This window comes from Macaca fascicularis, chromosome 5 (assembly GCF_037993035.2).
Source record: "Macaca fascicularis isolate 582-1 chromosome 5, T2T-MFA8v1.1".
NCBI lineage: Eukaryota > Metazoa > Chordata > Mammalia > Primates > Cercopithecidae > Macaca > Macaca fascicularis.
The window spans coordinates 94,638,402-94,663,157 of record NC_088379.1 but is presented as its reverse complement, the minus strand read 5'-3'; the positions used below and the strand labels follow the sequence as shown (position 1 = coordinate 94,663,157).

General features: G+C 44.0%; 2 protein-coding genes and 1 long non-coding RNA gene across 18 annotated transcripts in view; 1 reads left to right on the top strand and 2 right to left on the bottom strand.

Moving 5' to 3' along the window:
- Nucleotides 1–10,699: 10,699 nt before the first annotated feature.
- LOC141410321 (uncharacterized) lies at nucleotides 10,700–16,846 on the bottom strand. Its single transcript, XR_012434961.1, has 3 exons — nucleotides 16,708–16,846; nucleotides 11,200–11,264; nucleotides 10,700–10,826 (listed from the first exon to the last, which is right to left on the bottom strand). It is a non-coding gene; the product is annotated as an uncharacterized lncRNA (long non-coding RNA).
- On the bottom strand, nucleotides 14,099–17,468 carry TIGD2 (tigger transposable element derived 2). The gene is made up of 2 exons (XM_015450647.4): nucleotides 17,115–17,468; nucleotides 14,099–16,931 (listed from the first exon to the last, which is right to left on the bottom strand). The coding sequence occupies exon 2, from the start codon at nucleotides 16,006–16,008 to the stop codon at nucleotides 14,431–14,433; it is 1,578 nt and encodes a 525-aa protein (XP_015306133.1). The 5' UTR covers nucleotides 16,009–16,931; nucleotides 17,115–17,468; the 3' UTR covers nucleotides 14,099–14,430.
- A 112-nt stretch (nucleotides 17,469–17,580) lies between these two features.
- The window catches only part of FAM13A (family with sequence similarity 13 member A), a 371,035-nt gene continuing 363,859 nt past the window's right edge, over nucleotides 17,581–24,756 (top strand). For 14 of the 16 annotated variants that reach the window (XM_074040148.1, XM_074040145.1, XM_074040141.1 and 11 more), the window contains exon 1: nucleotides 17,581–17,957. The gene's annotated coding sequence lies outside the window, so the exon portion shown is untranslated. The remainder of the gene's footprint in view (nucleotides 17,958–24,756) is intronic. The other 2 variants (XM_074040140.1, XM_074040136.1) reach the window with 2 other exon arrangements.

The following is a 24,756-nucleotide window of genomic DNA, read 5'->3' as shown; positions in this document are numbered from 1 at the left end:
ACCACTCTATAACTCAGGTTTCAACAACCTGGTTATTCCTTAAAATGTTGTGAAGATAAAATGGAAACCTGTCAACTAAAACTTCATAGACACTTTCAAAATTGTTTGCAGTAACCTTCAGAAGCAGGACAATCAAACAAGTTTCTGGTAAATAAGTAAGTTTATTAAAATTGGCAATTGGTCATTTGACTAGTTGATTCTTGACAAACTGACCTGTGTTAAAAGATAAGCTTAGGGCCATTACAATTTTAAAGAGTCTATTTGAGCAGACAGCAATTCATGAATCAGGTAGCACCAAATCACAAGCAGCTTGGGCTCCACCAAGGAGACATGAAGAAAGAACTTTTATAAGGGGTTCATGAAAGCAAGACAAATAAACTATTTTACTGTTTTAGGTGGAGAGTCTCTAGTTAGAGGATAGTTGAAGGTTTTTGATTAGTACAGCTCCTAATTAGAGCTTTGTTGGCAGTCTCTGATTGGTTGAGTTACTCTGAGTTGAGTTTCAGTTTGCTTTTGTAGGAACCCAGAATGCAGCCTAATGGCCTCCTAAGATTTTTTAACATCTATAAAAACAGGGAGATAGAAGTAGGCCATCCTGTTTAGCTTCCCTAAGCCATCTTGGATCACAGAATTAGATGAGGTTCGGAAAGCTGCTGGAGAGGATTTGCCATGGCCAAGGGATGCAATGGATAGCTCTGTGTCAAGGGCTGTAGTCTAGCTGGGGCCAAATGGGAGTCAAACCCAAACATGTAATGGGCTTATGGCACCAATGAGAGGCAAGATGAGGCAGTCTCAGCTAAGCAGTCACTAACAGCCAGTGACTAAGGCAGTGAAAAGTCAACCCACTACTGACACCAGGTTCAGTCTTTAAGGGTAAAGGTCAGTGGGGCAAGTATACAACCAGAAAGAGCACAGACATTTTTCCAAAGACCAGAGATAACAGAGGGGAGTTCAAGGACAGCACCTGAGCCTGAGGATTTCACCTTCATGGCAATGCTGAGAGGTTGATGAAACTGAACACCCCTTTTCCATAAACCCACATGCTGCCTTGAGAAGAAAACTAGGGGAATGGATGAGCCACTTGAGAGACAAAATATTTTTACCAGAGAGGCACTAAACAGAACCTACAAGTACCATTTAAATTATCGGAGTGAATGATGACTTAAGAGAGATTAGATATTTACATTTCTTCCCTCAGTTACAAATTGGAACTTTGGGTATTAGGAAGCCAGATTAATCACAAATGAAACAAAGAAATTATATTTCTTATTATCTATTCAAATTGTAGTATGAGGTAAAATTTGTGATCTTGCTGTTTTTATTGTTCAAATACTCTATATCATTTATTTTTTATCTTCTTGATCTGTCAAAAACAGAATGTTAAATAATTCCATTACATTTATGTTTCTATCAATTTATCCTGTATGACTAATAATTTTTGCTTTATCCCTTTATTACTTTATTTATAAAACACAGCTTTATTATTATCACCATCATTATGCCCATCATTTATATAACCATTTTTGTCAAACTTGCTTTTTACTTAAAATCTTACTTTGTTAGTATATTGCCACTCCTAACTTTCAGTTTATTTGTTCTTTCTTTACCTTAAAATGTGTGACCTTTTGCTTAAGATATGTCTCCTGTAAACAGCATATGGTGTTTTGTTTGTTTGTTTTTTAGATCAAGTCTCGCTCTGTTACCCAGGCTGGGGTGCAATGGCATGATCTCAGCTCACTGAAACCTCTGCCTCCTAGGTTCAGGAGATTCTCCTAGCTGGGATTACAGGCATGCATCACCATGCCCAGCTGATTTTTGTATTTTTACTTGAGATGGGGTTTCACCATGTTGGCCAGGCTGGTCTTGAACTCCTGACCCCAAGTGATCTGCCCCCATTGGCCTCCCAAAGTGCTGGGATTACAGGTGTGAGCCACCACACCCAGCCTGTTTTGGTTTATACTAGAACAAAGTATTAGACATTTTTCACTCTCCTTATGTTCATTAAAAACATTACCATGCTTTTATTTTCCCAGTCCATTCTGGGTCTTTGTTAACATAATCTGGTATTTCTATACTCAGACAATATTGCTAAAACATCATCATGGCTTATATTTTAAGGGCTTTTCCTTTCCAAGTTATTTTTGTTATTTCATATTTTTATAGTTTACATTTATTTTTATATTTTATATCTTACTTTTGTAACTGTACTTAAAATTAGATATCTATATTTAAATGGTTTTAAAACTAACTGTCAACTTTTTTACAAGGCTAACCGTTTCTTGTGTTTTCAATTTTTAGTCTGCTAAAGTTTATATATTATTTTTTAATTTGAGGTAGGTTACATGGGTGGTATGATAAATTGCTGAACTCTGAAGTCTTGCATAAGACAGAATAATTTTCTGTTGCCTTTACACAAGAATAACAACCTGGGTGGGTATAAAATCATTTGCTTACAACTCTTCTCCCTTAAAATCTATGGAGAGTCATCAATCTCTTCTATCACTTGAGCTACAAAGCAACCTGAAGACAAACAGATTGTGTGTGTGTGTGTGTGTGTGTGTGTGTGTGTGTGTAACTTTTTCTGACTGGATGCTTTGTGAGCTGTCTTGATAGCTTAAAACGAACAATCTCTCTCCATTGATATTTTCTGCTATTCAGTAATTAGTATTCCTAGTACCTATTCCTATTTTCAGTTCAAGCATATAATGGAATTTAATTTTGATTATTGCAAATTTAGAGTTTGGGTTGTTTACTTTCTGTCACCTCATCATTTTTATTCCGTGACCTTGTTACTGGTGCCCTGGGTTCTTGAGATCTCCCATGACAGAAATCAAGAGAGATCACCAACATAGCAACAAAAGAGTTTTATTCACCTTGTGCACAAGGGAGTCAGCACTAAAAGGAAAAGGGAATGGGCTAATCCCTGAGGGTAGCCTGTGGGTATGGTTTTTTTTTTTTTTTTTTTTTTTTGAGACGGAGTCTCACTCTGGCGCCCAGGCTGGAGTGCAGCGGCACAATCTCTGCTCACTGCAAGCTGCACCTCCCCAGTTCACGCCATTCTCCTGCCTCAGCCTCCCGAGAAGCTGGGACTACAGGCGCCCGCCACCGCGTCCAGCAAATTTTTTGTATTTTTAGTAGAGACAGGGTTTCACCGTGTTCGCCAGGATGGTCTCAATCTTCTGACCTCGTGATCCGCCCCCCTCGGACTCCCAAAATGCTGGGATTACAGGCGTGAGCCACCGCACCCGGCCCGTGGGTATGTTTTATAGGGCATTTCTACAGGGAAGGATTACATTAGGGCATGTATAGGAGTTTTTCTAGCATTTGTGCAGTGGCTCAACACGCTTCTTCATACATTGTATGCAGCATCAGCTTATAAATTTCTACCCCAGACAAAATTTTTAGCATTAAAAGGAAGAAGGGGTTGGAGTCTGTCTCCAGAGCCCTGAGGAAGTCCTTAACCCCCTGAAGTAAGAACTCGCATTTGATAACTTCTTGGATCTTTTGTTACTGCTCGGCTGAGCCTTAGGTAAGCTAGAGCTTGAGTAAGGGGCTTTTGCTCTTTTCCTCCAGTTCATATTCAAACAGGAAACCAACCAACCTGCTTTTCTCAACCTTATCTTCTGCATTCTGGGAAATTGTTTCGAACTTATCATAAAAATTACTAACTGAATATTTTACAATGTTAATCTTGCTCTTTACCATCTCCAGTGAAGGCCTTAATTCTGATACTCTATTTTTGCTTTCCTAGAAAGTTGCTCATTTTGGTTAACTCACCATCTCAGTCTGCTGAATGTGTATCTTCAGCATTGCTTCATAGAGCCCATGTATTTTTGCATCTTAATGAAGAAAAGTGCATATGTTCTATAGGTTGTTTCTGTTTTGCAAAGAAAATCCACTGCATGCTCTTAACTCTGAACTTTCATAATAATTTTCATAGGCTGTATCCTTTCTCCTTCCCCACAACACAGAGCTATTAGGGTATGTTATTCATTTGTTGGTTGAAGGGTATATAGAATGTCATCCATCTCACTTATCCACTTGGGTGTCCCAAGATTTTCTTTCTTATCTAGACCTCATTTGGAGGTGATTGTGAATGTCCTAAGCCAGTGTGTAGTGTGGCTATGCTGGACTGAAGTGGGGTCTCTTATGTCTGTAATTGTTGGATGGGAATTTATTTTTAAAAATCTGAAGAATCCTGCAATACAATGTTGAAAATGATGGTACCCTGCAAATATATTGCTCCCAGTGTTGTAAGAAGGCTGTATACCCATATCGACTCCCCTTTACTCCCTACAGTCCTTTAATATTGAGACTTGTATTCCCTGAATGTGGGATGTGAAATAGCGGAAAGCAGAGTTGGCTACCTAATTTGCAGGGCCCAATGCAAAATGAAAATATGGGGTCCCTTAAAATAAAGGTGTTGTTAACGGTACTAAGATATAAGCATTTCCTTTTCTTCTGCAGTCTCTCTTTGGACCTATCATGCCAGGTTTTTGAATTTGCTATTTAATGTCACACACCTTTGGGCACAGGTACACTTGCTGGACAAGTGCAGACCCTCACAGGTACCTGTGCCCACCCTGCAGTCCACTGCCACACTAATGCACTTTGTCCTGGCTTTGGGTGGGAAAGCCAATCTCTCCTTCCCATGTCTTTGCCTTCCCAACCCAGAGCAATGGGTGACTACCAAGAGATTACAACCTGGCAGAGCTGCTCAGTACCTGGCTTGGGGTGAGTGAGCAGCTCACCCCAGCCAATCCCCACCTAATGCACCACAGCACTATCAGCCTGGGGCAAAATAACTTCTGCCATGCCTTACCCAATATGCCCTTGGGCAGCATGCCCAATCTCAACCTCTGTGAATTTGTGCCCAGGCCTCTGTCAGGGGAGGAAGCTGGCAGTGGTCACCAGGCAGAAGTGGGGAGAAAGAAGCTAGGTGGCGCTTTGGGAGGCCGAAGGGGGCAGATCACGAGGTCAGAAGATCGAGACTATCCTGGCTAACACAGTGAAACCCCGTTTACTAAAAATACAAAAAATTAGCCAGGTGTGGTTGCACGTGCCTGTAGTCCCAGCTACTCGTGAGGCTGAGGCAGGAGAATCGCCTGAACCTGGGAGGCGGAAGTTGCAGTGAGCCAAGATTGTGCCACTGCACTCCAGCCTGGGCGACAGAGCGAGACTCCATCTTAAAAAAAAAAATGGTGGGTGGGATCTGTAGTGACAAAGGTCGCAGAGCTGGCAGCTGAGAGCCTGTCCCAAGAGGCAAGAGAAGGGACCACGTACACCTAGGCCTCAAGCCCCAGTGTGTGTTCCATTGCCCCATCAGACTTCACTTTCTATCCTCTTTTAAATGGTTTTCAAATCTACTTAAAGAGCTGTCCAGACCTTTTGTGTTTTTCTGTGCCTGCAAGGATATTTTACTAAGTTAACATAAGGCACACAGGTAATTCTTCGCCTGATGATATTTTCACTCACAATGTTACTTAGACCATAAGAAAGGTAAAGACTCCTTCCCTTCCTTTTAACAACTCCATACTGGTGTATCCAGCACCATGAAGCTCTGAGGCCTTCTCTATTCACTGAAACAGGAGAGCAGACAGGTACAGTATAAGGAAGTGGAGAACAAGTTTGTTTGTTTTTTTAATAGCTGGCTCCAGAATTCTTTTAAGATGACTGTTGGTCAAGGAAAAAAATATATTTTCTAAGCTGCCTGGGGTAGAGGGTGAAATACAAAGGTTATTTGCACAAGCGCTAAAAGTTGCTTGCTTGCTGAATTGAAGTGCATGAAACGACGAGGAATTTGTCTTGCTGAAAGCGGGAGTGAAAATGTATAATGGAGAGGGATTCTCCCTGAGATGACAGAAGGCTCTACACTCTGGGTGATCTTTCTATCTCTGGGAGATCCAAATTTACAGAATGTGGGATAATTTTTTTTTTTTTTTCTGGGATGAAAATACAGAATCTTAAAAATAAAAGCCAACGCACTTCCCATTCCCAGTAATTCTTGCCCTATAGCTTCACTGCTTCAGGGAAAGCATAATGCTGAGAACAAAGAAGTCTTTGCTTAGCTTTGACTTTCAAAGTAGACAAAAGGGAAAAAAAAGAGTGCAGCAGAAACAATAATCTGGAAAGCAAGGTTCTCACTTGCAAGAGCCAGGCTAGTTCGCAAAGGAAAGGAAAAAAAAAATTGTGATTCTAAGAAGCTAAGAAACTACTAAGGATTGAAGGGGTTCAGGTCATGCCACCCAAAAACATGCCACTTCAGCATAAGGATTATTTCAGCTGAAGGCAACTGAGAATCAACAGATGCAGGAAGTGTTCTCTGCTCTCCTCTCATTTGCCTAAATGTAGGGAACACATTTTCCTTGTGAAGGTATTGTCCTTTCACCGAACTCAGGTCTGGCTATTCACAGTTTGAAAAGCCAGATACATGAGAGGCGAGGCGTGGTGAAAGGAAAGCAGTTTTAATAAAATGCTATCAGTTGAGGACATGCCCGGACTCAAGTCTCAAAATGATATTTCAAATGGTAAGGCTGACTGAAGGGGTTTCTAAACAGGAAACCTGGTATGGGAAACATGCAGGAACGGTGCGGAGTGCAGGTTTGCATGTCTTGCTCCGATGGCTATCTTGAGTTACTGTCCACCCAGAGTACTAGCTGGTCCCATCTCGACTGCGACCAGGTTGTAGATTAACCACCTTGAAGTAATGTGCAGCTGGGTCTCCAGGCCTGGGCTGTTTCAAGATTAGCCCCTGGAATTTCTAAGCAAGCATACAATTAGATAAGCATGTATATGTTGGTCACAGGGTCATGGTATAAGGGAGTGTCCAGGGGGAAAGAGAAAGAAAAAGGGAAAAAACCATTTAAATACATGTTAAGGCTACTGGGAAGGGCTTTAAAATACATTTTAAAGCTGAGACTCTTGGTTACAACTCCCCACTGTTAAGTTCCATTCCATTTCTAAGGAAAGGGGGTGACGTGCTCCATCTAGCTACTTCCTGCTGAAACGGGGTGCAGTTAAGGGGCAGTGGAATGGAACCTCACCATTTGGAGTGGAAAATATTTGTGAGTCCATGGGCTTAAGAAAGAGATGTGCTACAGCATCATGGTGAGTGTGTAACTGCAATAGAATCTATAGCGGCAGAATAAACCTAGCTCTATATCATGGCTAAAATTATGAGCAACTTTTTTTCACCAGGAGGGGCCTGATCCAAACTACGAGGACAGCCATTGACTTAGGACATTGTGGGACAAGACATAGCATTAATTTGCTTGTGCATGTTTTATAGGGCTGAGGATTTGTTTCCAGAATTATCTAGGATGTTCACATACCACTGAGTCTTATAGTGCACATTCCCCACTATCAATTGTGCTTGGAGGTCCTATGGGAATATGACAACAGGTTGGCTAAACTTACATATTCAACAGGTTGCAGGAGGGGCTACGAATATTCATGAAGGTGGTCCTGATACATGTGAATTGAACAAATATGCACGTAACATATGACCCATGTCATTTTGGGGTGGACACCTAATATTTAAATATATTACAATTAGGCCCTATACATTAAAAGGTATTTTCAGGACAGAAAGGCACCCAAGTGTGCAATTTCTGTAAACCAGCTAGAACTAGTCCATAGTCGGTGGTCTTCTATCAGGTGAAAATTATTAAAGTCAGTCTTGTGTTAATTAAATCTGTAGTTACGGCTGATGGAACAGGGGCTAGGGGCCAGTGAGCTTGAGGCCAGTGCTTGTCTGACTGTTAAGAGAAAAAGAAAACCCTTGTAGCGGCTAGAACACAGCTTACTTTTTTTTTTTTTTTTTTTTTTTTTTGAGATGGAGTCTCGCTCTGTCGCCCAGGCTGGAGTGCAGTGGCGCAATCTGGGCTCACTGCAAGCTCCGCCTTCTGGGTTCACGCCATTCTCCTGCCTCAACCTCCCAAGTAGCTGGGACTACAGGTGCCCGCCACCACGCCCAGCTAATTTTTTGTAATTTTTTTAATAGAGATGGGGTTTCACTGTGTTAGCCACGATGATCTCAATCTCCTGACCTTGTGATCCGCCCACCTTGGCCTCCTGAAGTGCTGGGATTACAGGCGTGAGCCACCGCGCCCATCCAGCTTACTCTTTAAGTGTAGGCGTGTGTCACTTAACCCTTGCCTGCATGGTCTTAGGTCCTGTTTATAATTTGTTATTTTGTTGTTACAAGAGTCGGTTTTGTCAGTCTTACAATGTCTATTTTAATGTTAGTGGTGGTCACTTGGGCCTAAATTCCTAAATTTCACAGGGGGGTGGGCACAATGAGGTGTGTCCAATGCCCACTTCCTGCCATATCCTGAACTAGATTTTCAGGGTTTTGGGGATCCCCTTTGGCCAAGAGCGAGTCCATTCAGTCTGTTGGGAGGCTTAGGATTTTATTTTTTTAGTTCATATTCCTTTTATGGTCAACATATGCCAGAGGCACTATTGAGATAAACAAGTCAATTTTGTAACCCGGTTTTTTGGCTTTTGGTTTTGGTCTCTTATGCTGCTCAATTAAAGGAATTTTCTGAGTGCCTGCCCATCTCCATTCCCATTTGGCCTAAAACATTTAATTGGCTGTAAGTCTTCTGACTCTAAAGCCCTTTGCCATAGGGGTCCCACTGAGGAACAAGATGGACCCAGGGCAGCCAGTCACACCACCCCTGGCATCGATATGGGACAAAAGAAAAGCTTGGCCATCGATAATGCCTCTGGGGTTTAGGGAGCTTCTGAGTTGGTGAACACATCCTCGTACTAGGATGGTACATCCCGCCTACAAAGGGATAAAGCCTGCACTCAGGAACCTTCTAGACCTCACCCTATGTATCACTTGTTCATTTGTATCCTTTATAATAAACTACAAGTAAGTGTAGCATTTTCCTGGGTTCTATGAGTCATTCTACTAAATTATCAAGTCTGAGGAAGTATTGGGAGAACCCCTGACTAATCTGGGGGCCTGATACTTGCAACTGGCATCAGAAATGAGGGCAATCTTGTGGGACTGAGCCCTTGAATCTGTGGAATCTGATGCTAATTCTGGATAGTTAGTGTCAGAATTGTAGGACACCCAGATGATGTCAGAGAGTTAGAGAAGTGTTGTTGGAAAAGATACCATTTATTTGGTGTCAGGAGGGAAAAAAGCCCTGAGGCCCCTGCCAAACTTTACAGTTACTTCTAATCCCACCTTACTCACAGCACACTGCAATTCTATTAGTCTGTTACTAGAACATGACCTGCACTCTTGATTTTCATGCGGCACCCCCTATCCTACCACAAACACAACTAATTACTTCATGGACAACGTTACTTATGATGAAAAGCATTCCCAGATCCCTATAAGAATTTATCTTTCTCTCTCATACTTTTACTTTATATAATGTATCTTTAATCATGGCACTTTCACAATCTATTTTGTGTTAGTGGGGGCAAGAAATGCATAAAGAACTAAAAAAATTTTTATTGTATGAGGGACATTCTACAAAATACCTGACCACTTCTCCTCAAAACTGTCAAGGTAATCATGTCCAGACAATCAAAAACGAGGAAATTCTAAGAAACTATTATAGCCAAGAGGAGCCTAAGAACACACAATGACTAAACATAATGTGGTATCCTGGATGGATGCCTGGAACAGGAAAAGGACACCAGATTCAAACCAAGGAACTCTGAATAAAATATAGAAAAACAAATAAACAAAAACCCATTGTGGATAGTACAAACAAACAGGAAAAACAACTGTTCTTGAACAACCTAAAAACTTCTTACCAGAATTAATTTACGTACAAATCATTAGAAGTATGGCCAGTAAAACCACTGTTTGATTACATTTTGTTAGCTCTTCAATTTACTATATATACATATATTTTGTTTTGTTTTTTGAGACGGAGTCTTGCTCTGTTGCCCAGGCTGGAGTGCAGTGGCATGGTCTCAGCTCACTGCAACCTCTGCCTCCCGGGTTGAAGCGATTCTCTTGCCTCTGCCTCCCGAGCAGCTGGGACTACAGGTGCCTGCCACCGCACCCGTCTAATTTTTTTTGTGTTTTTAGCAGAGACAGGGTTTCACATGTTAGCCAGGATGGTCTTGATCTCCTGACCTCGTGATCCACCCGCCTCGGCCTCCCAAAGTGCTAGAATTACAGGCATGAACCACCGCGTGCGGCCTACTTTATATATTTAAAAGGAATAAAGCGGCATGTCTTTGAAGATAGTTTTTGAGTAATTTGGTAAGGATTACCCTATTTTTTCTCCTAAATTAGTAAAGAGTATGTATGTGTTCAAGGAATGAATAGTATTATGGGCTGGGTACAGTGGCTCATGCCTGTAATCCCAGCACTTTGGGAGGCCAAGGCAGAAAGATCTTTTGAGTCCAAGAGTTGAGACCAGACTGGGCAACATAGTGAGACCTCCATCTCTACTAAAATACACAAAATTAGCCAGGCATGGTGGCGCACACCTGTAGTCCCAGCTACTCAGGAGGCTGAGGCAGGAGAACCGCTTGAACCCAGGAGGTGGAGGTTGCTCTGAGCTGAGATTGTGCCACTGCACTCCAGCCTGGGCAACAGAGTGAGACTCTGGCTCACAAAAAAAAAAAAAAAAAAAAAAAAAGGAAAAGAAAAGAAAAAAAAAAAAAGAGCCGGGCATGGTGGCATACTCCTGTAGTCCCAGTTACTTGGGAGTCTGATGTGGGAGGCTCACTTGAGTTCAGGTCAAGGCTTCAACAGGTGAGTAAAACTGCCTTGAGTTTACCTTTTTTTACACTCAAAGGTGACTGTCTTTCTTCGTAAATAAGTTCCAGAAGAGCAACATATTCTGAAATGCAGGAAATAATTAGGTATCATTTTTGTTGGTCTTAGAAGAAACTAGATGTTACAAGTTTATCCATAACTCAACATTTTTACAGATGGGCCCCTGTGGTGACTGACAGCTACAGTCCTTGGGGTCTGGCGAACTCAATGTTGCCTGCCCACCTATGCATACACCCCAGCCAGCATTCCGAGAGATGGGTCAGTGCCCTGGACCTCAAAAGAGATGCTTGGGCTTCCTGGGGGTCTGCACAGAGTCTGTGAGAGAAGAGCTGTGATGAATTCTCCAGGGCAACCCTGAAGACCAGGGGTCCTCAATGTACAGCTGTAGAACTGCTTAATAGCTGGTGTTTATGAATGCCTGGAATGTGACTGCTTACCTTTCAACTCTTTCACATATGGGGAAACTGAGGTTCAGAGAGGTCCAGAATGTTGCCAAGATTATCTATACAGAGAGTGGAGAAGCTGGAGTTTGCATTCCAATCTGTTAACCTTCAACAACCCTACTCCTTCTGCTTGGCTAGTGTTTCTAAACTGTGCAGATGAGGTATACAAAATTGATTTTAGGTTTTAGTTTGGCAAGTTTAAAAATAAGAATTCTTACGTTTAACCTGAATTAGACAAAGATCTCAGTTGGCACATGAGACCTGTAATTCTGTAGATATTATTGCTTAACATGCATAGCGCGCATATTTAAAAAAAAGTCAATTTGTGAAAATATTAAGGTGATACGTGAACACAGCCCTCCTGAATAACTCTAATTTTGGAGTGCAGGGTCCTCCCTATCATTCTGCTTAAATTGACTATGGCTTCTGATCCTGGCCCTGCCAATTCTATATTTAGCGCCCAGTTCTCCAACCAACCCCTGTGTTACTCTGAGATTGAATTATGAAATAGTAAATATTCACACTGCGGTTTTGTGAAAAAAGCATGCTTAGTTGCCAAATACTTTGTCCATTTGGTCTGAGTTCTGTTAGTCTCTCAGGTTCTAAAAAACATATACATTTTAAAAATCAACCAATAGTCAGAATTATTAACCAATAGTCAGAATTTGTAGGTATTTCCTTTAAGGTGTGCAAAGTCAAATGAGAATACGTATGTCTGCTTTTCAAACTAGGGTACATATAAGGGGCAAGTGTTAACCAAGATTACCACGATGTGTCTTTCTAGAGGAACTATTACAATATCTCAAGGAGGTTAAGATTTTTGTATTACAATGAAATGTGGAATGAGAATGCACAATTTATATTATGATTAATGACATAACATGAGACTAAACCAGTTCAGTGTCACGACTGAACAAAGTTTGTGTTAGCAAAAAGCAATGTGAAAATGCAAAGCAGTGTTCAAATGTAAGTCATTACCCTTATCAAGTTTTAGAATCCTTAAGTCTCCAGGAAGCCAAATAGCCTCAGGACTTATCTTGCAGGGTTGTATTTCCTCAAGGCTATCAGGCAGGTGAAATTGTGTAAACTGAGGAAAGTGTTTTAATAGTGATGTATGAATTATCCAAAGAAAGTATATTCTGAGAGGTCTTCTGAAAAAGCTATTCTAGAAGCCAGAGGCTCAGCTCAAAAGACACTGATGATAATCCTCACGAAAGAAAAATAATCAGACGCGGGCTCTAAAGTCCCCTCAAACCAAATGACGAGCTCCCTATATATAGCTGGGCCTAATTACTGTAACCACTGTCTCCCATGATATTTCTTTTGCTTTTTCTACTGATCCCGTATTACTTTAGTTTGATGAAATATTCCAAGTGCCTTCCTTATTGCTCTTATCTACTGTAAAGGTATTTTATTATGAATTATGCCAGTATTAGATTTTCTTCTATGAACAAAGCCGACATCTATTTATTAGCAACGTGCTAACAGAACTGGACCAAAGAAATTACAATTCCATTCTCATTTCCTATTATAACTCTACCAAAGATATCTTAAATGCCTGCATACATCACAAAGCCTACCAGGGGATGGTAAGTGATTTTTCAGTTAGAGTAACCCTTCAGTTTTCAATGAAAGAAATAATTATTGCATTTCCGCTGAACTAATTACTTGTATCTTATTTTTTTGTTTCTGAGACGGAGTTTCAGGCTGGAGTGCAGTGGCATGATCTCAGTTCGCTGCAACCTCTGCCCTCTGAGTTCAAGCGATTCTCCTGCCTCAGCCTCCCGAGTAGCTGGGATTACAGGTGCATGCCACCACGCCCGGCTAGTTTTTTCTATTTTTAGTAGAGACGGGGTTTCACCATGTTGGTAAGACTGGTCTTGAACTCCTGACCTCAGGTGATCCACCTGCCTTGGCCTCCCAAAGTGCTGGGATTACAGGCATGAGCCACTGCGCCTGGCCACTTGTATCTTTTATCTCACTTCCTTGGAAGGATTTTCCTAATGCAGCAAGCCCACTTTGAGTCACACATTGGATCTGTTTAGCATACTACTGAAACTCAATATCCACAATGGCAGTAACAGCTAACACTCAATGTTATTCTGAGCGAGGCCCTATTATAAGCCCCTATTATTTAAAATCCATATGTCAACTCATTTACGCCTCACAGAACTCTCTGAGGCAGATATTACTTGTATTTAACAGATGGGGGGGTTAAGTAATTTGCCGATGGTCACACAGCAGCTGCACTCCTCTACAATGCCTCTCTTCATGTTCTACTTTATGTTAGTCTACTATTTGTGTGCTGGTTCCACAAATTAGATGTACACTTATATTCTCAGTATTAGTTTTCACAAAACATGCTGTATGAAAGCAAATGACATACATACTTTGTAAGCTTTCAAGTGTTACATAAACGTCAAATAGCTTATTAAAAACTACTGGCATCTATAAAGAACCGAAAAGACAGATGATAAAATGTAACCCTTACCTCTTCTAATTGCAAGAGTTTGGGAACTGAAATCTATTTTCCTGGAACAGGAATGGGATTCTTTCCACAACTATTTAGGAACTCTCCCTCTTATCAGATGGAAAAAAAAATGAAGTGCAAATCCTTTTTCTGGGACATTTAAATCATACTTCGCTTCCTTTACTATTCTCAAGAGATGGCTGATCTGAATTGCTAATTGCCCAAATACTGCTAGTACAGAAATGCAATATTTAAGGCTCTATTTTCCTTCAGTTGTCTGCAGTCGCAGTGAAATACTTCAAGTGCAATTTTTGCTGAACTCTTAAGATTTTCAGCAATGGAAAAGCTGTGGAAATGGAAACTTACCCCCAACATATTTCAATTTGGAAGTTCAACTTCAATGAAAAATCATAAAAATGTAAGTTTTATTGAGTGCCTTATAGTGTGCATGGGCCTTTATTAGACAAGCCGAATTCAGGCACAACAGACACAAGATCCCTGGCCTCAGGTACCTTATGATCTAATTAACATAATACATATTAGAAACAGTAGAAAGACAAGTTACATGTCAATGCCCAATGACTAGAGTCAACATTAAAGAGTTGTAATTTAAGTAATCCAAATTGACATCTAATCCTAAAATCATTTATAAAATGTATTTGGCTTTGGAATCCACAGGACTTCAAACAAGCAAAGTTTCACTGCAGATAGACAGTTACAAAGATGCAAGTACACTGAAACACTTAAGAGCCTTATTAATGATTTTTGTTATTTTGGATCTTCTGTTTTTTTCTTATTATGGTCCGAAGCTTCCTTAATACCAATTTATCAGACAGAAGCATGTCGTCTTGTTGTTCAAGATAATCCAGTAAATTTTCAGTCCATTCAAGTGCAGCTTTATGGCTAATATGCTTCTCTGGATTCAGCTCTGTTTTTCTACTCTTACTGGAAGGCTTTTGCTCAGCAGCCTTGGTCTGGTCCTCGGCACTTTCACTGTCAGCCAGCACCTGACAGCTTGAGTCATTGCTCCGAGAGTCGAACCACTGATCAATAGTCTCAATGTCAACATGTTCACATTCTTCTGTGTTCTGTAAAACTGTTGCTAAATTAGCTGCTAAAATGGCTCCTTCATCAATGTTCATACCTGAATTCTCTTCATTGCCAGGGAAAAGTTTTTTCCATGCTTTGGTTATGGTACTTGATTTTACCATGCTCCAAGCTCTTGACACTTCATAAATTGCATCCAACACCGTCAAGTTCTTCCAAAATATTTTTGGGTCAATTCCTTCATCCATGTATTTCTGGAGAAGTCCTGCTCGGTAGTATCTTTTTACAGTGGCTAGAACTCCCTGGCTCATTGGTTGAATCAGACTTGTGACATTTGGTGGCAAATATTTCACAATTATTCTGCCATCATCTGAACTCAACATTTCTTCATTTGGATGTGCTGGGGGGAAATCTAAAAGCAGCACTGCTTTTTCTAAAAGTCCCTTGGATTTCAAATGCTTCTGTACCTGTGGCACAAAGTACTTTTCAAACCACTGTCTGAAAACAGACTGTTCTATCCATGCACCTTTTTGACTGTAATATGTCACAGGAAGGTTTGAAAGGTCAGTGCCTTTGAATGCTCGGGGCTTTTTGGCCTTCCCCACAACACAAAGATTAAGTTTGTGTAAACCTGTGGCATTTGCGCAACACATAATAATGATTCTCTCTCTGCTTGACCTACACCCAGAAGTACTTTGTTCAGTTTCAAGAGTTAATGTCCTTGATGGTAGGCATTTCCAGAACAATCCAGTTTGATCAGCACCATAAATTTGCTCTGGTTGTAGATTCTCTCTTTCAACAAATTCCTGAAAGCTACCACAAAATTCACTGGCAGCAGTTTCATCTCCTTTTAATTTTGTTCCTTTACCAGCAGCCTTTGGAATACCATGGCGCTGCTTAAATCGAGTTAGCCAGCCTGACGATGCATTAAAATCACCTTCCATCCCCAAAGCATCAAAAAAGAACTTGGCTTGTTTTGCACAAATCGTTCCGGACACTGGAATCCCATCTGTTTTCTGTTGGTTAAACCACTCTATCATAACTCTATCAAGCTCTTCATATGTTGATGACTTCATAGATTTACGTTTGGATACCCCACTGGTAGGATCTGAACTGTTTGCATAGTTTATAATCCTTTCTTTGTTCTTTTTAATATCACGAACTGTGGATTCACCGATTCCGTACACCACAGAAAGTTTTTTGAAAGAGATGCCTTCCTCAAGTTTCTTAATAATGTCAAGCTTGTCCTTAATTGTCAACACCACACGCTTGCGTTTCCCCAACATTTTAAGTGTCTAATATTTTAGCTGATTACTAGAACAAGATAATTAACAACTAAGATTTGAATACAAAGCAACTAGAAAATGAGGTCGTAAGATTCCTCCTCTCACTTCTAGGGCCTAGATGTATAGTGCAATGACCAATTTCCTGACCAGGGCTACATGAATCTCTCTACTTGCTATTTTAAAACTTACAAACTTCCTACAGAAAAGCCTAGTTCCAATTAACTCTTACCTTCTTTCTTCCTCCTCACTTAGGGTTTAGGGTGTTTCATGAATTGTCATCACACTAGAGGTTAGAAACTCAATCAGTGCTGTACTAGTAAGGCCTCTAAAACAGTACTATTGCATACTCAATTCTTGCCATCCTTGCAGGTAATGTTCTTTGCCAAAAATAGCCACTAAATCTCAGGTGGAAGTATTTTAGGAAATGTGCTAGGGAGTAAAGAGTTTAAGTCAAGAGAGGACTTGTAAACTTGACATATAGGAAAATACAATGGGAAAACTCACCCGCTGACTATGCGGTCTTTGTCAAGCAGTGGATTGTATGGAATGCTGTCTCTCTAGGCAAGGACTCGGCTATAGGTTGCGCAAGTGAGTGCTTGTGGAAATCATACGCAAGAGAAGATGACCCCGGAACAGTGCAAATAAGGTGAAAGTGGAACAGGCAGAAAACTCTCTACTTTAAAAGCGACTTAAACCTACTGGATTTGGCAGCTGGAAAGGAGGATAGTGGACATGTGATGTCACATTACTAAAGCAAGCATCAAAAAAACTGCATCCGTGGAAATGAGGACCCCAGGTAGAGGCTATGGGGTGGAAGGCTCGGTGAAGATGATGTTACAATAATCCTGGTGAAAGACGATCCTCGATGGGCCAACAGAAGCAGTTCCTGTGGGGGCTGTATAGATACTCGGAGGCTCCGAAACCTAAAGGAAAATACCAAAAACATTTTCTTTCAATTCAACATCAGGATCTGTGGCATTATCCACATCTATCCTGCAACTATGTTGAGAAAATTAACGCCTCCTATCAATGTGATAGCTAAATACGACAAATAATGCTTTTAGGCATAATCTGGGGTGACAGGGAGAGGGACCTGAAGAGCCTACCTCCTGAAATTAAGAGGTCAGAGAGAAGCCGTGTTAGCGAGGGCCTCTCCCCGCTGGGCGAGCTTCAGAGCGCGGGACGTCTTTCCTCCCGCGGACGGAGCCCGGATTCCGCCTGGACGCCAGCGACCTGGGTGTCACTGCCGCAGCCAGCCAGCCAGCGGGCGGCCGCTTGGCACAGAGAACGCCAGTCCGCCGGCCCCGGGCATCGCCCTGCGCCCGCCTGCGCGGCGTCCAGACCACACTAAGCGCAAATGGAGTCTCCTGAGGGAGGCTGGCGGCACTGGTGGCGCGGCAGCGGCGAGGGACGAGCGGAGAGAGACGAGCGTCGCTGCCGAAGCCGGAAGGCGGGGGATTAGAGAGCACGCGCGCGCCCCCGCAGAACGTTGTGCCGGCGAGGGGGCGGGGCCTGCGCGGGTGAGCGCACGCGGCCCGGGGGAGGGGACTCTGGCGAGCAAGCGGGAGGGGCGGGGCCCGCAGGGGCGCGTCTCTGGGCGCCGCGTGGGTTCCACTCACTGCCTGGCCGTTCCGGGCCGGACTGCCTCCCTGGCCGGCAGGGGGCGGCACACGCTCGCCTTGTCCTGGCGCTTTTCCCAGTGGCCCGGGTCTGCGTACCAGGCTCTTCTCTCCCGGAGGGGCAATTTTAAAATCTCTCCCCCAGAGGGCTGGGTGGGAAAGCGGAGGATCCTTGCGTGCCAGGAGCGAGCTGCGAATGGGGCAGGGGGAGCACACGTGGGGCGTGTTTACAAACAGCAGCCGCGCCGCTGTGCGGAGGCGGTCCGGGTGTTGGAGCCCAGCGTCAGCGCGCGTGGAAAGTGCTGGCCCAAGCGAGGATCATGAGGCACGGTAGGAGCCGGGGGACGTGGGTTCGGGGTAGGAGCTGGGGCGTTCACTCGGCAACACCCAACCAGACAAGCCCAGGGTGCCGAGGCGCGGCGGGCGGCGGTTGAGCTGAGTGTCGGGTCAGCGCTCCCTGGTGCTGATGCTCCGGAACTCGTCACAGTCGCTCTAGAGACGGACCCTTTGCAAAATCGACAGCACCTGGGAGACGCGCGAGCCTGTGGGAGACGTCATGGTAAATTTCCTGCCACGCCTTGACGCCCGGGGCTTCTCAAGTGGAATCAGGGAATTGCGCTTTGACCGAGATTCCCTTTATTTGTTTCCAACGGAGACACTTACGGAAGGGTCACCGCCTTCCCGGAGGAGGGAGCGGTGCAACTCCACCTTGCAGCACCTGTTTCCTGGGAAACGCGGTCAGGCTGCCTCCCTTTCCGTCTTGTGTGTGCGTGTCACAGTTTGAAAAATTGAAAGTTCTTCAGCGAAGCATCTCTTCCATATGAACATAAATGTAACCTTTTCGTTAACACAAAGTAACATAGTAATTCGTCATTTCTTTGACAAGGCCATATACTGTTTCTGGAATTTCAGAAACTTGGAGATGGAAATCAAAGCGAGCATACTGTAGAAAACAGATGTTGATTCCAAGCCTTCTGTTTGACTCCGCCGCCAGAACCGCTCAATTGCCTTTCTCAACATAGCAGCCTTCCACTATCTGGCATGACAGAAATTCTTTGATCTAGTTATGTTGTGAGGTTGTAAGTGGCTTTTGGAGAATACCTGCTTTTAGACCTCCCCTCCTCCGTGCCCTCCATTTGGCTTCCAACAAGTCAGTCCCTTTCTGGAAATCCTGGTTTCCTATTTTGGGTAGAGTATAACTTACTTCATGGTAGTTTTATATAACTTAAAAAAAAATTCTTGTTTTCCCTTATACCTGTGAAGAGCATGAAACACTGCTAGAACAGCACTTTTACTGCCACCCATGTGGAAATGAGGCAGCCTGTAACCAGATGTCAGCTGCCTGCCTTTCCCCCTCACCCCCAAGTCTGCTGGAGTTGCTCTGTCCCAGGATATTTAAGTACAAAGGAATCCTGCCTCTTACTCTTCCTCTCTTTTCCACAGTATCTCTAGGATTTAATTTTCTTCCAGATACCACTTGCATTTTTATCTGTTCCTCCTGGATTCTCCACTTTGCTGTTTTATGTCTTACAGCTCTTCCCTTTTTATCACCTTGTGTAAGTTCAAATCTGGATACAACCCACATTTCTTGATTTTCTCAAAACACCGCTTGACTCAAGGCAATTGTATTTAGTCGACTTAATAAGATTTTACTCAAGGCAATTGTGTCTTTACACAAAACAGTTTTATTGGGTAAACTTTCTCCTTTTGTTGGGGGAAGGGGTGGCTAGTTATGACAGACATTACAGCACAAGGGGGAGAGGACTTAAAATGTTAAGAACATGTGTATATATATGTATATACACATATGTACATACATAAGAATATATGTGTGTGTATATATATATATGTGTGTATTTTTGAGACAGGGTTTCCTTCTGTTGCCAAGGCTAGAGTGCAGTGGTATGACCGTGGCTTGGGCTCACTGCAGCCTCAACCACCTAGGCTCAAGCAATCCTCCTGCTTCAGCCTTCTGAGTAGCCAAGACTATAGGCTACAGGTGTGTGCCACCATGCCCAGGTAATTTTTGTATTTTTTTGTAGAGATGAGGTCTTGCTATGTTGCCAGAGCTGGTCTCAAACCCCTGGGCTCAAGTGATCCTCCCACCTTGGCCTTCCAAAGTGCTGGGATTACAGGCATGTGCCATCCTGCCTGGTCAATAATAGATTCTTAAGGTGGTGAAACTACTCTGTACAACTATAGTGGTGGGCACATGTCATTAAACATTTGTTCAGATGCACAGAATGTACAACACCAAGAGTGAACCCTAATGGAAACTATGGACTCTGTGATAAAAATGTTTCAAGGTAGGTTCATCAATTGCAACTGATGTTCCACTCTGGTGGGCAATATTGATAATGGGGAGGTTATGGATGTGTGGGGGCAAGGAGTATATGGGAAATCTCCCTATCTTCTGTGGAATTTTGCTGTGAACCTAAAACTGTTCTAAAAAATAAAGCCTATTTCTTAAAAACGTAGGTACAAAAAAAAAATGAGAATGTTGGGCACCTAAGGCAACTTACTCTTTCTCATCTACTATAAGCCCAACACAGCACACTCCAAGCAGTTCTCCACTGGACACAGCTGGGTATCCTATAATTCATTTCAATTCTGATACCATCTGCCTGGAGTGTCCCCCCAACTTCAAATGCCAATTGCAAGTAGTAGGTTGTTGTTAGGTTCCAACCCCAGCTGGGGTCTGAGGGGAGTTGGTGGATGGGTGGTGGGTAGTTGAAAGAACACTTGGGGGACTGTAAGCAGTTGAGATACAGCTTTATTCTCTCTCTCTCTCTCTCTCTCTCTCTCTCTCTCTCTCTCTCTCTCTCTCTGTCAGCCTTTGTTTTGGCCACCTGCTCCAGCTGCAGCCCCTCTCAGCGCTGGCTCCACTGCTCCTGCTACCCCCACACCTGTAGCTGAGCTCCCCAGTGTGCTTGCTGCTTCCTGGCTCCCCTCCCAGTCACCTGCAAGGTGGCCCAGCTCTCTCTTACAGAGTTAGCAGTGCAGTTATATTACTCACAGATAATAGTGGCTCAAAGCCAGGTGATGAGCCCACCCATAATGTGGTTACATAACTGTGTTTATGTAATGCACGGGATTGTGCACCTGCACTCCGGTCCCACTGTGTCATGCAGCACTAGACGTTTACCTCCACCAATTCTTTTCTGCAGTGCAGCTATTTACCTTACACTCCATCCCCTAGGCCATGGGAGTCCTCTTAGTGGAGAAATGTGTCCATAGGGCAGCACTCTGGACCCATAGGCCACAGCAGCAGTACATATATGCCCTGGACGAGGGTTCCTTCCTTAGCCATTCCCCTACAAATCATCAATCACAGAGGCTATATTAGTCTGTTTTCATGCTGCTGATAAAGACATACCCGAGACTGGGAAGAAAAAGAGGTTTAATTGGACTTACAGTTCCACATGGCTGGCGAGGCCTCAGAATCGTAGTAGGAGGTGAAAGGCACTTCTTACATAGTGGCAGCAAGAGAAAATGAGGAAGAAGCAAAAGCAGAAACCCCGATAAGCCCATCTCGTGAGACTTACTCACTATCACGAGAATAGCTCGGAAAGGACTTGCCCCCATGATATAATTACCTTCCCCTGGGTCCCTCCCACAACACATGGGAATTCTGAGAGATACAATTCAAGTTGAGATTTGGGTGGGGACACAGCCAAACCATATGAGAGGCCATACATTAAATTCCCAAGTCCTCCCTCCATGGGGCTACAATGGCCATCCATCTGCAGTGGGTGGCTTGGAGGGTCCATGGCCAAAACCAGGTTTTTGTTCCCCTACCTTTAGGGACATTGAGACAGGCAACAACAAATTACCATTTGTCACAATACCTGGTTGGAGGAGGTCATCCTTTCTCCCATAGGTCTTGCCACATGGCCCCGCCCCAAATGGTCCAGTGACCAACTAGCCAATTCTGTAACTTCCAAGTAGTTAACCACAAGGTTAAGCCTTAATAAACTGCTCAGCTATCAGTGCAGATTATCATAGGTGTCATCTCTTTGGTGATCACCATTCATATTGTCCTGAGTTTGGCCCATTGAGTACTTTGTCCACATCTGGTATCAAACCATATGGTGTCAGTACTAGGCTGAACCACGCATGACAGCGGTCCAGGCGGCAATGGCACCCCAGCTGGGTCCATCTATATATCATGTCCCATGGGGGATAGGGTGGGGTGCCCCTCTTTAAACAGTGATGGCTCAGGGTTTAGGGGTACCTCAGGCTGACCCATAGCCTTATATTGCATCAGAACTGCAGGTCCCAAGACTTCTTGCAGTTCTGCTGCTAAGGGGCTTATGCTTAGAGGACTCCGCTGTTCTAAGTAGACACCCCACTTTGCTAAAGTGGATGTCTGTGCCATCCCAGTCTGGGGAGTCATTACCCATGAACATATCCACCCCACTATTGGGTAAGTCATTTGCATGATGACTGTAGTCCATCCTGTCACACTCTCATAAGCCTGAAGGGTGGCATATGCAGCTGCTAACTGCTTCTCTGTCAATGAATACTGGAGCTCAGCTCCCTTCCACAGTTGAACCAAAAGCCTCCTGGCATTCTAAAGCAGTCCATGCGCTGACATAGGCCCCAGCCAGAATCATCTGTGGTCACATGCACCTTGAGTTCAAATGGGCATCCGTGGTTAATCACTTGTAGGGCCTGCACTTGCTGCTGAATAGCCTGCTTGGCTGCCAGAAAGGCTGTGTCAACCTCTTTATCCCAATCCCAGGTAACCCCCTTTTTTGTCAGCCGATACAACAGTTTTATCATCTGAGCCAAATGGGGCACAAATGCCCGCCAGTACCCCAAGAGGCCCATAAAAGTTTGCAGCTGCCTCACAGTGGTGGGCCAGGGATATGCCTGAATTTTGTCTATGATGGCATCTGATATGGCTTTCGTCTTACCCGACCAGATAACTCTTAAGAATTTGGCAATCAATCTAGGCCCTGGGATCTTGGATTCATTGACCGACCAGCCGCATGCTGCCAAATGTTGCAAGAGAGGTGCTGCCACTTCTAAATCTGTAAGATAATCAGAGGTTAGCATAATATCATCAATATAATGGAATAGGGAACTCTCTTTGGACATTTCCAGGTGGCTAAATCTATGACAACGAGGCCGTGACATATTGGTGGGGCTACGCACATAGTCCTGGAGCAGCACTGTGAAAGTCCATTGTCATCCTTCCCATGTGAAGGTGAACTGTTCCTGACTCTCTAGAGCAATGTCAATTGAGAAGAATACATTGGCCAAGTCCACGACGTAGTGGTGCTGTCCCAATTCCATTGTCAAGTGGTCCATCAAATCCGTGATAGATGGCACAGCTGCCAAGCAGTGTAAAATATCCACCCCCAGAATATATTCAGGTATGGGAGAGATATACACAGTATAAACAGGGAGCCAAGTGGCCAATGCCAAGGTGCAAAGATACAGGTTTCACTTTCACTGACCAGTCTCCATAGCCATTTATGTATGCAGCTTTACCCGGAAACTTATCTGGGCTCCCGTAGACAAGACTACAATCTGTGCCAACCTGCTGTACATTGGTGGGGGACCAGTGGATTGCTAATTCCACATGTAGCCTCTGGTAATCTGGTGTCCCTCCAAGCCAGGCATCTCAGCCAGCTCCCTAATCAAACACAAAAGGCTGTATACCTCTGCCTGTCTGTAAGTAGTCCTTGAGCCAGAGCGTCTGGGTGGGCATTTCCGGAACTGCTGCTTTGGAGTCAATTGCCTCCACAAAGTTACCAGCACTTCCCAGGTGGGTAGGGGCTCCCCCAGTCGGTGCCAACACTGTTTGTCTAACTCCCCCAAATCACTGGGGGTGTAGGCACTATGTGAAGCATGCTCCACCACGGTAGGGGATCCCTGGGCCTGCTTTTTGGGCCCAAGTGGCTATTCATGCTCTATTTGGTGGACCATGGGGGGTGAGCCCACAGCGGGGGTTCTTCCCCCTCAGTATCAGACCAAGCGGGAGTGTCCAGCCGGGAGAGTAGGCTCAAGCCATCACTTATGGCAGTTCCCAATTCTTATTCCAAACTGTGTATTCGGCCCTCCAGGCACTTGGCTTGCATCTGAAGGTCCCTTACCTGTGCTGCGTCCTGCAGGGACTGGGCATGCACTGACCATAGTGCAGTCAAAAACGCCCATCTGACTCTGCTGGCAAAGGCATGCTCCTTCTCGGTGCTGTGCGCTTCCAGGTGTTTCAGCACGTTCTCCGTGCTCACAGGGGGCTGAGGACACACCTCGGAATCCTGATGACTACACCAATTGTCAGGTTCCAACCTGAGCTGGGGTCCGAGGGGAGTTGGTGGATAGGTGGAGGGTAGTTGAATGAACACTCAGGGCACTATAGGTAGTTGGGATATGGCTTTATTTTCTCTCTCCATCAGCCTTTGTCTCAGCCACCCCCCACAACTGTAGCTGCACCATAGCCCGTCTCACTGCCGGCTTTGCAGCGCCTGCCACCCCCATGCCTGTAGCTGTGCTCCCAAGTGCACTTGCCGCTTCCTGGCCACCTGCAAGGTGGCCCAGCTCTCTGTTACAGAATTAGCAGTGCAGTTATATTACAGACAACAGTGGCTCAAAGCCGGGTGATGAGCCCACCCATAACGTGGTTACATAACTGTGATTGTATACTGCATGGAATTGTGCACCTGCGCTCCAGTCCCGCTGTATCATGCAGCACCAGGTGTTTACCTCAGCCTACTCTTGACTGCAGAGCAGCCATTTCCCTTACAGTTGCCACCTATACTTCTGAAGAACTAGCTGTAAATTGAGATTCCCATGGTGCCCTTCCTTGTGTTCCATTAATTTGCTAGGGCAACTCCTCACTGAACTCAAGGAAACATGTTACTTGCATTTGCTAGTTTATTATAAGGGATAAAACCCAGGACCAGTCAAAAGGAAAAGATGTATAGGGCAAGGTATGAGGGGGTGGGAGGCATGGAGCTTCCATGCTATCTCTGGGCTTGCCACCTTCTCTGCACTGGATGTGCTCAACCTGGAAGCTCATCAGATTTGTTGTTCAAGTGTTTTTACAGAGCTTCATCTCCAGCCCAATCCCCTTCCCAGAGGCCAGTGAGTGGGGCTGAAAGTTCCAGCTTTCTAATCA